At 37.0% G+C, this 13369-nt stretch overlaps 1 protein-coding gene across 5 annotated transcripts in view; it reads right to left on the bottom strand.

Moving 5' to 3' along the window:
- Positions 1-251: 251 nt before the first annotated feature.
- The window catches only part of PAN3 (poly(A) specific ribonuclease subunit PAN3), a 123232-nt gene continuing 110114 nt past the window's right edge, over positions 252-13369 (bottom strand). For 4 of the 5 annotated variants that reach the window (XM_075127612.1, XM_075127605.1, XM_048846423.2 and 1 more), the window contains 5 exons: positions 11486-11625; positions 10360-10489; positions 7785-7849; positions 6907-7045; positions 252-3847 (listed from right to left, as the gene is read on the bottom strand). In XM_075127612.1, the coding sequence (XP_074983713.1) occupies positions 3707-3847; positions 6907-7045; positions 7785-7849; positions 10360-10489; positions 11486-11625 (615 nt within the window). In that variant the 3' untranslated portion in view covers positions 252-3706. Of the gene's footprint in view, positions 3848-6906; positions 7046-7784; positions 7850-10359; positions 10490-10759; positions 10981-11485; positions 11626-13369 lie in introns of those variants that run through there. The other variant, XR_007356161.2, reaches the window with a different exon arrangement.

Raw genomic sequence — 13369 nt, 5'->3', positions numbered from 1 at the left:
TCTTGCATGACTGGATTCTGCAAGGTATTGACCAGTGTTGCTGTGTGCATTCTGGAACAGACAAGACATGGGTGTACTCCTATAGCAGTATGTGGTCTTTCAACACAGTTCTTTTCTTAAATGTAAATTATAAAGTTTACCATATAGAAAACTGCTTCCTACCTTCTGAGCTTTTGAGGAGAGTGCACCAAGCAAGCTTAGTGCAGTTTTATTTTAGTCATATATGCAAAATAAACTTTCTAAAGCAATAATGCAATTTAAGGGACCAACAGTCCAGAGTAAGTTTATGCAAGGAAAAAAACAAAGATATTGACAATTTCACATGTATTTTACAAAATTTTCATGACTTTACAATTACATAAACATGTGGCATGGGCGGGTGTGGGTACAGAGGACTTTACCCCACCAGTAAGTCACTTTTGCTGGTTAACAATACAGAACAAATAATTCTGGGCATCAAGGAGGTCAGTTATCCCACGTGTAATTTTCAGAGAAGCTAACATACATATGTGTCATTGGACAAGAGAGCTCAATAAACATGGATGTAAAGGTATTTTTAATACAGTTTCTCAGAATTAGGGCTAATCTAGTAATGTGGACCTGATTTAATACAAGCAAAAAGGAGCTACTACTTTGACTTGGAAGTTAAGGAAATGCACATTACTATGTCTAGCACAGTATCTAGAAATCGTAGGCCATGTGAGTTACTGTAAGTGATAAACATTAAACGCAGTTTGCAAGTCATGATTGTTACAACCCTGTGCTGGAGTCATTTACAGACTGAAATACAAAAGGGATATGATGGAATGCAATATACTTCCAATACTTAATATGTGAAAAGCACTACCCAACTACAGCACTTAGCATGCTCAAAAGAAGGCTACGTTATTTCTGGTATTCTTTATTAAAAATACTGCTGTACACATGAAGAATGAAAACAGGATTAAAGATGGATAACATATATTGGGATCATGACAGAACTTAACATACTGGTGCTTTTTAGGGGAAGCTGTTGACATCTGAATTACTGAAACAGGGGACAAACCAAAAAAACCAAAACATAGGTACCCCCAAAAAAACTTTTACAGTGTAGTAAATACACAGACAGAATTTAAAACAGGTACAAAAATTAAAATGACCAACATCACATGATTTCAAAGGTTGCCCTTTCTGTGCTTTTAGCTGTAAAGATAGGAAGATCACAATAATTTCCCACATGGAAGGGTATGTCCACATGTCCTGGGTGGTTTTTGTTTTTTTTTAAAAATATACACATACAGCTCTTCTTCGGAATGGAAGAGAGATTATAACTTTAGGACAACCTTCTTAATGGAATTAAAATGCGGTAGAAGGGCTCTCCCCAAAAACACCCAAGCAGAACTTCAGACTGTTCAAATCATTCCCAAATATGGACCAAATGAAATAAATAGAAAACAAAGCTCAACAATTATTTGTTTTATGTATTACCTGACACCAAATGTTTTCTGGCTGACATTAGTTACTTATGAAAACTTAATAGCTGTCTCCTTTTTTTTTTAAACCAAGTCCTGAGGTTACTAGGGGCTGAAGCAAACTGAATTATGTAAATACATGCAAGTTTGCATTCTAGACTTGTCTCACAGAGGATGGTTTGCTGGTCTAGGAAGGATGAGAATTCAAGCCCTATTTTACCCCTGCCTTAACTTTCACAAAATATTGGTCCACAAATTAAATTTTCCAAAGGTTCCCAAACCCCACAACTGAACAGATGATCCCCTTTCATTTTCAAAGAAAACAATACCGGAAAAAACCTCAGCCCGCTTATAAATTAAGCATTTCATATTTCTTCTAGAATACAAGTACTTCTTTTTTGTACAAAAGAATTACAATATGATTTGTCAAAAAACATATAAAAGACAGCTGCTCTTCCTCAAATACATGAGCTAATGATAAAAGACTGTTTTGCATGTTCACTTCTCAAAGTTCCCGTTCCTTTTACATTAAAAAGAACAATATTGTGGCAATTGTTATCCTTTGAATATTAAACGTTATGTTCCTTTTAAAATTCATTCAGATCAAATGCAACAATAATTGATTTTTAAACTCAACAACTGATGCTACCAAATGCGGACTCAACCACATTTTCTAAAATATGTAAAGCACGGTCCCTAGTCTTCAGAGCTTCCGATGTGAAGAGAGTTGCTTTTCTTGATGCAAGTCTCAAGGCGGAGAATCATTTTAAAGCTTATAAAAGTGAACAGAGAAATATTAAAAACTTCTCTGAAAACTACAAATATTGAGAATTATTAAAATTGATGTCAGTAACATCAGCTGCAAGTGCTTAGAGTCTGTCCTGACCTTTTGAGTTTCCACATTTTCTTCATGGTGAGCACCCAGTGCTATTAAAATATTCAGTGCCGGGAAAGGATAGATACAGTCTTCACTACTGCTTTACGAAAGGAAATTCCTACATATTTGGCAGTCTTCAATATCAAAGTGTAGCTGTTTATCTTTTACTATAAATCCCAGGAATACCCAAGTTTGGAGACACAACTGCATGTCCAAATATTAGAAAGTTAATTGAGGAGGAAAATTCCAGACTGAATTACTTCAGGAATATTCATGTGTTGAGTATTATCAAAAGTAATATTACTTTGGGCTAAGCAGTGACTGCAAAGGCACAGCAGATCATTATCCCTCCAGATTCAGGTTGTAAAACTTCAAAAGCTCTTGATGCCAGACAACTGCTGTGTTTAGTTAATCTTCTTAACAGTGTCTTTGTTTCTGTATCCAGTGTAGAGTACCATAATAAAGCTGTGGTTCAAAGAACAGAACTTTATACAAAAATTATACTGTAAATAACCTAAAGTAATACACTCCTGAAACTTCAGGCATTTAACACAATTTCTTTAAAAAAATTCTGTTAAAAAAATTGCATAAATGTAAATGCAGCTGACTAGCAGGAAAACATACAAACAGTTTTTAAAGGCGTTGGTTGTGTTTAGAGCAAATTTGATATGCCCCTTAAATTATAGGTGTTTCAAAGGTTGCTATTTTGTCACGTTGCTTAGACAAGGCTTAAATGAGAGGGGATTTTATACATGTCAATTCACTGATACTTGATTTTTTTTTTTTTTAAATATGCATCTTCTGGTTGGTTTGTTAACTAACAGTGGGTGGCATACAGAGCTCGCATACAACACACTTTTACAGAGATTACAAACTAAACTCTCATTTATAGAGCACAATTTCTATGAAATTATTTCCCTGGTCCTTTATGCTATTCTGGGTGCAAATAATATCAAAATGAATAAATTGAGCAATATCCTCAGTGACAAAAATGTATCCCAGAAATGTCCTTGCAAAGAGTTTCCCTTAATAAGTATACAATGTGGCAAAACATCAGAGATCAGAAAAGTCTTAAAAAAATTAAAATTAGTGCATATACAAGTGGAAAAAATAAAAGCAGGAACATCATGCACCTGATGTGTTCCTTAATCTAAAATAAATTCTTCACAGATAAAGCCTCCAATGGCAGCCATAGCTCTAGGATAAATGAAACATTCTTCCCTTCAAGTAACAGTGTACCTGACTGAAGTGCAAGCAGCTTTGCTCATCTCCTGTTTGTTTCCCAAATGTGAAATGAGATGACAACAACAATTCAGCTGTAGTGCAATTTGCTATTGGTTAAGTTCCTCAGCAATGTCCTGCATGCTTTCAGCAAATACTACAACTGACCATTTGCGGCTGCAATTAGTTCTTGAAAAGTATTTTCAAAGCAGCGTTTTAAATCGCTGTAAGTTACCACAAGGACACTCTTCTCGTCTCTGGAAATGAGGCTTATTTTTTCTGGCACACCAGCATCTAACTGTAACAAGAATGCAAAAGATAAAATGTGACAAATGGCAGTACAATCATTTTCTTAAACACAAAACCTATGAGGTTTTTAGCAAGCTTGTGAGAGTGTGATTCACAGAAAGGGCAAGGTTTTTCTCTTTCAACATATACAGCCTGTTAAACATTTTCAAACCTGTGATTAGTCAACTCAAATCTGACCCTGCATCAGATTAATGGTCAAGAACCACAAGTTAAAAAAACACTGCAGAAGAAGATGGGAACTTGGTCCAACCCTTCTGAAATACCACTCCCCCTTAAAACAACCAAGCAAGCTAGGGAGGGATAATCTCTATATAGGCCTGAGCCACATCACTGAATTTCTGTGCAAGTTACGGGACATGTTCATCAAATGGACCAGTTAGGAGGGATGGATCTTCGGCCATTTTAAACAAAACTACAGGAAGTATCAGCATCTGAGCAATTTTGGCTGCCTAGTCCTGTGCTCTGTAATAGCTGAAACTTTAACTTCCGAATTCAAACTGGCTAGTGGCCAGTGAAGGTGGGAACAAAATTAACTAGCTCAAGTTTTGTTAGGCGGTATCCTTTTTCTCAGTCTAGAATGCAGACATTATCTAATCTTGATCTCTGACAGACAGTTAATACAGGCTGTCAGTCAGTCAGAAGAAAAACAAACTTTTTTTTTCCCAACCAACATCTCAAGTTTTTCTTCTACCGATTAAACTAGCATTGAAGCAACATGGAAATAAACTAACACACATTCTCAATTGGCTTCCACACAGCTTGTGTCACTAATATTTTATGATATTTCTACCAGCAAGTGGTGTAGAAATCTCTAGGGGAACTTTATATTTTACAAAGAGTACACAATTTCTACACTGCAAAAGGTGTTCATTAATTTGTAACTTGCAGATTCTTTGCTAAGTACAATGGGTGCTGCTTTCTTTTGAAAATAGTTTAAGGGATCTTCAACATTTGTTTTATACCGCAAACTCTTGTCCAAACACAGGCTTCACTGTCTGTATTACGGTATATAGAGCAACACTTTGGAAACATACCCCAGGGGATGATGGGGGTACTAGTAGATTTTTAGATAATATGGTAATGAGTGCTATGGAAACAGATAAATGTACTGTTATGCCTGATTGAATAGAGGAAAAGGAGAACTAGGTTAGCCACCGAGTTCTTGTTTAATTGGGTGTTCTCAGGAGCAACACTGTAAGATAGAAAACATCTTGTAGAAAGAGGTGCAGCATACTGATCTGAACTCACAGCAATAAAAGCTAGAACCTCCCGAATTCTAGCCTCACTGTTGTGTGAGGCTTCAGGCAAACTAATGCAGAGAGACTGATTTGTTTTCTATTTCTGTAAAATGGGTATAATACTGCCTCCACCACCCCGCAACACTTCTCCTAGGGTGTTATTAGGATTAATTTTCAAAAAAAGAAACCAGTTTGAAGACAAAGAGTACCAACTATAAGTGCAATGTAAGATCTTCTATCTATTGTTCAAGTGCTGTATACGCGTAATCTGAGGTATCCTACTGGATTTGAAACACTGCAGATCAATAACAAACAAAGCCATGCTATTGACCAGGTACCTGACTACATGTGGCTTTCTTCCGCTGGTCCTTAGGTAAATAGGTGCACAGAAATGTCGCACTCGGATATAGAAGTTCCTTCCCCTTATGATACTTGAATAAGTCTGAATCTAACAATGACATTTCAAGAGCAAAGTATGAAAGCCAGATACCCCATTTTACCAGGATCCGTTTTCCAACATGCTGCTTTCTGAAGTTTAAGAATGCTTTTTTTAGAGTGCCTTTACTGCCAAGATATTGAGGTCCTTCAGCCCTAGATAGTGATTCTTTGCATTATGGGTCCACAACCCTAGAACTAACCATTTGTTTTGAGCATAAGCCACAAAAGTTTCTAGCACACAATATTCTGCAATATATTCTTTCCCCTGATTTACAGAATTACATCCCCCCAAAATTGCTGTAGCTCTTCACCTCCTGTTTGAGCATCAGCATACATGCCTTTAATTTTCACCTGGCCATTAGCACACACTCCCCCAATCTCCTTTATTTAGCCTCATAAATCCCTTTAAATCAGGATTTAAAGAGACTGACAAAACAAAATTAAAAGTAAAAGGAGATTAAGGAAATAATCCAGTGGCCAGATTAAAAGCCACCAATAATTTAGGGAGAAGTTTTGGCTGAAGTTAATTAGTAGTTGCTAGTATCTAAGGATCTGAGTATGGTCAAGCTTCTCTGGAAAAGAAAGGTGGTTTTGGATTGCTAAAGTTTGGTAAAACATCTGCAAAGTTGAAGTACAAGCTGCAGGGAAAAAGTAAGTCTGTTACTTTTTTATTTCGTTTACGGAGCGGGACAGAAAGATATGCCTCTGCTGCCATTCATGAGAGTGCTCAACTAAAATCTTAGAATACTGCAAGTGGCCTCTTTAAACCAATTATGCACCCTACTACTGCTGAGCTGCTCTGGGGGCTGGAAAGGACTCTGGCACAATTTAGACAAGCCATTGCGTCTATGTTACAGAAATCTCCCTGGGGTGCCCCTATGTGCCACAATGCTGCCTGGAATCCATGCAGCACTGCATGCTGTGGCACCCCTCCAGATACAACCCTGTCGCCCCCAGCCCTGCCCTGGCAAACCCCCAACAGCAGGGTGTGTGAGGGCATCTTCAGAATACAGCCTTATTGAGGTCTTCCACTGTACCTGTGCCAGGAGAATCATACTCTAGGGGCTGATTACAGGACTTTTAGGGTCCCTCTCGGTTATCCTTTAGCATGACAAAAAGGGGCCACTGTACACCACTCTAATGAATTCCCAGTTTTAACATTAACATAGCAGTACTTCTAATTAAAATATCCATGAAAGGTTACATGCTAATTTACTGGACAATCTGTTCTCACACAGATTAGAAAAATATCAACTAAATCAACAGAATTAGTCTGTCAGTGACGCATCCATTTTCTTTCAACCATGGAATGTCACATGAGTGAAAGCTTCACCAAATCATTCTTTAAAGAAAGAACACAGATACAGGTTACCTTGTTAAGACATGAGATAATGTGACTGAGGTCAATCCAAGGAGTGCCCGCTTCTGTCACCTGATGGAAAAGATGATCCCGAAAGAGCTTCAGTAGATATCGGTCTCCAGTTTCTGACCAAGTTGGGTCTTTCTGAAATCTGGTGCAAAACAAAGCTTCACATTAACAATCAAGGAGTTAAAAAGATATTTGCTCATTAACTCTTCAAGATAAATACTGTCTCATTATGTAGCGGAGCTTAGATAACCTACTACCAAGTAGTAGTGTTTTCTTCCTATCACAAAGATATAAGAAGCTTTATCCATAGTTCCTCAGCTAAAGTACCTGAAGTTAAATGTTTACTAAAAGCTTGCAGGAAAGGGATTGGGAGGAAAACCATCAAAGTTACCAGACGAATGCTAAAAACTAGTTATATTGTAACTCAAATCTGCAGTTACCTAACAGTCTATTTAAGTGATTTTGAAAATAGGCCAGGGAAAAGTACATTGTTTCATATTAGCAGCAGACAGATAATCGGCACAAAACTATGCCCCATTCAAACTCTTCTGAAACACTTTACTATAATTACATATTGAGGTAAGCCATAGCCTTGTATATGTGCTCTCAAGCATAATAAACCTCAAATACAATATATATGCTAAATATATGGTAAAGAAACACAAATATATATGTTCAGATAGGAATATTTTTCTTTTCTTTAAGTTAAAATTCTGATTAAAATAGCCTAACTCATTGCCTCAAGGTGTTTTTACTTCTTACTTCTTCAGAGGCATAACTGGAGATAGGATTATTCAGATCACATCTGTGAGGGTAGAAATCTTGAATTATAAACTGGATTTTATATATTGTACTTTGAAAAAAAGCATTGCATCTCTTACTCTGGCCTCTCATTGATTGTTCCCAATTTTGCTAGAAGCCTAAACAACCTTCCATTCTGCACCTCCTATAACACAAGAAATGTATGATTAGTTCAAAGTTGGGAAGAAACACAAAACTTAGACACGGGTGCACACAAAAGCCTCAATGCAGCAAAACTGATCTTGTGTAACAAAATTGCAAAGACCCATCAGATTAATTTTGATGAAGATGGTTTACATTTTCTAGAAATAGATTCATCAATACATTGCACTGCGTACCCAAAGTCAGCGTTATTGATCTTTGTGCTTCATTTTCTTCCTTTGCAAATCTCCAGTCTGGCCAGCACCCAGGCCATGTTTCTGCCCCAGAAAGGGCTAGACTATCAGCTTCATTGCCTCATGGAACACCAATGCAGACTCCAGCTACCCCATTTGTTTAGGATACCAGAGGGTGGATACTTTAAAAAAGTATATTGGGTTTTAAGATGGAGCAGGAGCAGGGTCTAGACATCAGGACCACAGAAGAGGAAAATGCTAAATTTCCTAGTTGCTTCATGCCCCTCTTATCTTGGTTACCTGGACATTCAATTTGGATTGTTTTGTTTTCTTCTCACTTTTTTTGTTTTTGCCGGCCACCATTAGTAAAAGGCGTTTGCTAATACTGGTAAATCAGATTGCAATCCAAATGCATAATAAGTATCAGATCCAAGACCACTTTAGACACAAAGCACATCTGTTCAAAAGGAAAGCTATAAACAAATGCGTATAACTAAAGGAGCTAAAATCCTGACACCATCCCAAACAAAGACAGCAACAAAATCAACACAAAGTATAGAACCTCTGCAATTTGGGTTTTTTTTTTTTTTTTAATGACACAGACAGCTGATAATCCATTTCACACACTGCTTTCCATCTCCATGTCAAGTCTGAGAGAAAAAAATTGTTCTGCCTGTATCCTAGTTTACAACACATTCTGAATACATGCATATTTTGTTTAAATAGAGGCTGTTCAAATCAGGCTTCCAGAAGGAAAAAAGATTCTAATAATATGCCATTATAAAGCATCTCAAGACCTAGTTACTGCCATCCACACTCATGTGGCATAGCAGCTTACTCCACACACAGTGCCACTGATTTCCGTAGGATTACTCCTGAAGTAATTTACTACTCAACATGAGTAACGTTGGCAGAACTGGGTCCTAAATTTGGCAAATGAAGTCATCCTGTAATAGTGTGACAGCTTGATTTGAAAGACAAAAAGAAAAGGGACAACAAGATTTATACTCCTCAGGCTCCTGGAATACTGCGGAGCAGTTTGTATTGCTCCTGTAACTGTATTAATTTCAGATTATGGAGTGGCAGTGTAGCTGGACAAAGTAGGAGGCTGCAAGGTTTTGCATGCAGAATATATACATTAAAAAAATAATAATGCCTAACGACTACATAGCAACTTTTATCTGTAGATCTCAAAATGCTTTACACAGGTAGTCAGTTTTATCATCCCCATTTTACAGATGAGGAAACCAAAGCACAAAGAGGGAAGCACCCAGAAGGCCAGTGACAGAGCCAGGAACAGAACCCAGATTTCCTGGTTCAGTGCTCTTTCCACTAGGCTATATGGTCACCCTTTAAAACCTCAGTATGGGCAATGGGATTAAGGGAAACAGGACATAAAGGCATGATTTAAGCCCTTAAAACCTTAATATCCCACTTTGACTGAAGATTTGAGTTATTCCATGTTTTGTCACATGAGAGGGAAGCAGCGAAAGCCTCCTACCATGTATCTTGGTCTGAATCTTGTTGGGGATTTGTAGTCAAAGTAGGAAGAGTCAAACCCTCTCTATAGCAGTATTATATAGTAACAGGAAAGTACACTTCTTCTGGAAGCTATATAACTTCCAGAAGATCTACTTAGCAATACATGTCTTGACTGAATTTGAACAGTATGAGCGACTGATTTAGTTGATGCGAGGGTGACAGCGGATAGCTCTATTTTTCATTTGTTTGAACAGGAGTTAATATGGGGTAAGGAGAAGAGTAATGGAATCTGAGGAATCAAACAAAGGTAGTATTTGTTTGTGCCTATTTCTAATACAAACTATTGAAAATGTTTTGATGTACTGCAGATCATATCTACTCAATCAGAAAAGCAATCTTCATTCTATAAGGTAAGGAGTTCAATGCACATAGAATGTCTTTTAGCTTCTCCTAAGCCTGTTGGTACCGTAGAATGATGGTGCTTCCACTAAAACCCACATTAAAATGCCATCATCATGCACTGACCACCTCTCAGAGAACTGGCCACCAGGCTTTTAGGTTTACAATCAGTTAGGGAGACCTCAAGCTCTGACTTGTTAAGACTATACAACCAGCACCCAGGTCAGTCAAATGCTTGGGCTGTCCCCAAAGACATCAGTAATTGAGGTATTTATTTCAATATTATTAGAATTTCTTATTTAGCACTAAATTCTAGTTCTCAAAAAGTCAATGACAAAACTCACCTAGAGCTCAACAAGAACAGGGTTCAACTTTATAAATTGTAGATCTACCCCCCGTAGGATACCTATGTTCAACCTTTTACCACTGAATGATTTACCTTTGCAAGGTCTTCCTCTATAACATCATTTCTCATTTGAGCAGCATCCAGTTGAGTATAGAATCGTGCACCAATCATAGGCATGATATCGTTTACACTGCGAAGCCTATTTTGGTCAGTCAGCAAATACCTACCAAAAAAACCAAACAGAGTAATTGAACACATCACATTTAAAGAGAGATGCCACCATATTGTTTTAACCAGATCCTATTTTCTGCTTCAAATGCTATTTTGAGCACTAAACATGCATCTGGCTCTGAAGCTGCCACTATGTCTTCTTATATAAATGTCAAGCAGCAGTACTGAAGCAGCAGAGAAAATGTTCTTTGTAACTTACCTATATGCTGTGTTTCCAGTCAATCATTGAGAGAAAGCACTCAGTATGCTAAAGAGTACTCACATGGCAGTGCAGAAGTAGATCAATGCCAGAAAGGGCAGGATTAAAAGTAGGAGATATATGCAGATTGTAAATTTTCAAGTGATGTTTTTTCAAATGAGGAGCAGGGGACAAATACTCCCATTTCTCTCTCTCTGACTGTAGGGGTGGGTGAGGAAAACAGTGACTACATTTATGAACACAAAAAAACAAATCCTATCTCTCTGGTCAGAAAGGCAGCAACCCTATTAATAAAAAAATGGACAGTTTCAGGAACTAAAGTGTGCCTATAGTTTGTATAAAGAGGTAGAACACAAAAGTTAAGATCTTAATGCAAATCCAATTATTCATATGCTATTTCTCTGACTCTTGAAAGAAGATTTTATGATATTTTGGTCAGAACACCTTAAACACCACTTACTGAGGGAATATGGGAGTTCATATTTACTACATATACTGTAGAAAATATATAAAAGTTGTCTCTGAATAGCAAGGGTAATAATGTATTTTGTTGGCCCTTTTAACCTACTAAGATGACAATTCAGTACCACTTTTTAATGCTGTTCTTTTAATTTGAAATGATCTTAGACACTGTACAGAATTTAACTCTTATTTGTGTCTGAAAATATGAACTATTCATTGGTACCTTCGGCTATATATTATCTTGCATTTGTGTTTTGCTACTAACAAATTTCCTTCAACTTAAAAAGCGGCAACAAAAATATGCTTCAATCCATACTATGAACTTACAAAATCAGATTCTTCAGATCAGAGGAATAGTTGATTGTCACCAGTTCCATAGCTTTCTGCAAATTTTCTCTCTGAATTCCCGACAAAGAATTGCAAGCCAACGCCAACACAACTTTTCCTAGTGAGATCAGATCTGCTTGCTAATAGAAAAAACAAACATAACTTTACTATGGCACTTTTTAAAAGTACTTGCAATAGTTATTTTATTTTTTTTTTAAAATGAGTATCTAAACTAAATGCTTTTAAAGCCCACACTATCAATAGAATTTTTCAAGATATGTTTAGTGTGCACAAAACAGAAGTCTGTATTAGTAGCAACTGGTAGGAATTATATGCATCTTTATTAACACTTAACATTCAACTGCCTATTTCTATTTGCAATTTAAATTTTAACAAACGAAGAGTGCCAGGGCAGAATTCTATCTCGAGAAGGGAAAGATCCTTTTTTGTGGAGATCAGAAGCTTTAGAAGAAGGAGGTGTCTTCTCTCTATCCACCCCCTTCCACATCCCACCCCAGCAGAGTGAATGAACTGGTGACAAATAGAACAATTCTGGTTACACCTCGGTCACATCTCCCTGCATTGTCCACAAGGGTCTAAAAGAAATGCCAGTCAGGCAACTCTTGCCTACTAGCATCCTCAGGTTACTGGGCAATTAGTCATAAGTTGAAAGCAATGCTTATGTGTTGCAGGTCCACCAGACAAGGTTTTTTGGAAGAAAAGCTATAATCAGAATAAAAAGGGCTGAATAGATAATCAATTTTATTAGCCATTTCTTTTCTGCTGATTACAAAGAACATACAACAAGAGATATCCAGCTAAGAAGAAATAAGAAACAAGTTAATGTACACTGGTAAAGTAAATTGAGAGCGGTTTACTCTAACACGAACAGAAAGCTGCTACATTTCTGAGAAGTCTTGAGCTTTAGCCAGGCAGAAACCAGCTTATTCAAACTTCCCATTTATTACTATGTATGTATAAATAAGCAATTCTCTCAGTGACTAAGCTTGTTTAATGAAAACAAATTAAGTCCAATTTCCTACTGTGGTCTTACACTCCCAAAGCTGTCAGGAGATGAAAATGCTCTGAAGACAGTAGGCAGCCGCAAGGGGGAGTTAGGGAAAGTAACCCTCCAGAGAATTATGGCATAGCACTCATTGACTCTAAAGGGAGTCTTCCTAATGCAGGAAGTATGTGGAGTGTATAACTGTTGGAAATGGGAAGAGAAGTCATCCCACAGTGAGCCCATTTAAGGACGGGGGAGGGGAAAGAAGAGGCAAGTGAGTGCAAGTACAAATTTAAAAAAAAATTTGTTAAGCTATCTTGCTCTTAGATACACATTTACTTCTGAACTATTCTGGCTATAACAGCATGAAAATGGAAAGCAGAAACAAACGTACAACTAAACCATTAACTGTTCATTGATCTCATTTTCTATTAAAACCATAAACGACACGAGCCCAATTCTGTAGCAGCTTCATGCGCACATCACATCCTAAATTTGTTTCCCAGTATTCACTCAAGTTTTCATACTAAATTTAAAAGATTTTTCCTTCTTTTAAAAAGGAATCTCATTTCCAACCAATTCTGATTTTTGTGGTGTTGCAAAGTAAGCTGCCCTATGCTTTGCTTGTTGTCAATATATAAGAGCTATCTTATTTCAGAAGTTTCAAGAGTAACAAAATGACAGCTCATATATACAAATCACAAATAAATTTAGACAGCTTTAGGAGGAAAAGATATGACAATACCAAAGATAGTTAAAATATATATACACTGAAGCCTAAAAATGTAAAATGTCTAGGCCTTAATGAAAATTAATGTTTCAAATGGAATTAAGTTTTTCCTGGTACATATTATCTAACAGAAATCAACCTATTATAA

The sequence above is a fragment of the Caretta caretta genome, chromosome 1 (genome assembly GCF_965140235.1).
Source record: "Caretta caretta isolate rCarCar2 chromosome 1, rCarCar1.hap1, whole genome shotgun sequence".
Taxonomy (NCBI): domain Eukaryota; kingdom Metazoa; phylum Chordata; order Testudines; family Cheloniidae; genus Caretta; species Caretta caretta.
This window is presented reverse-complemented; position numbering and strand designations above follow the sequence as displayed.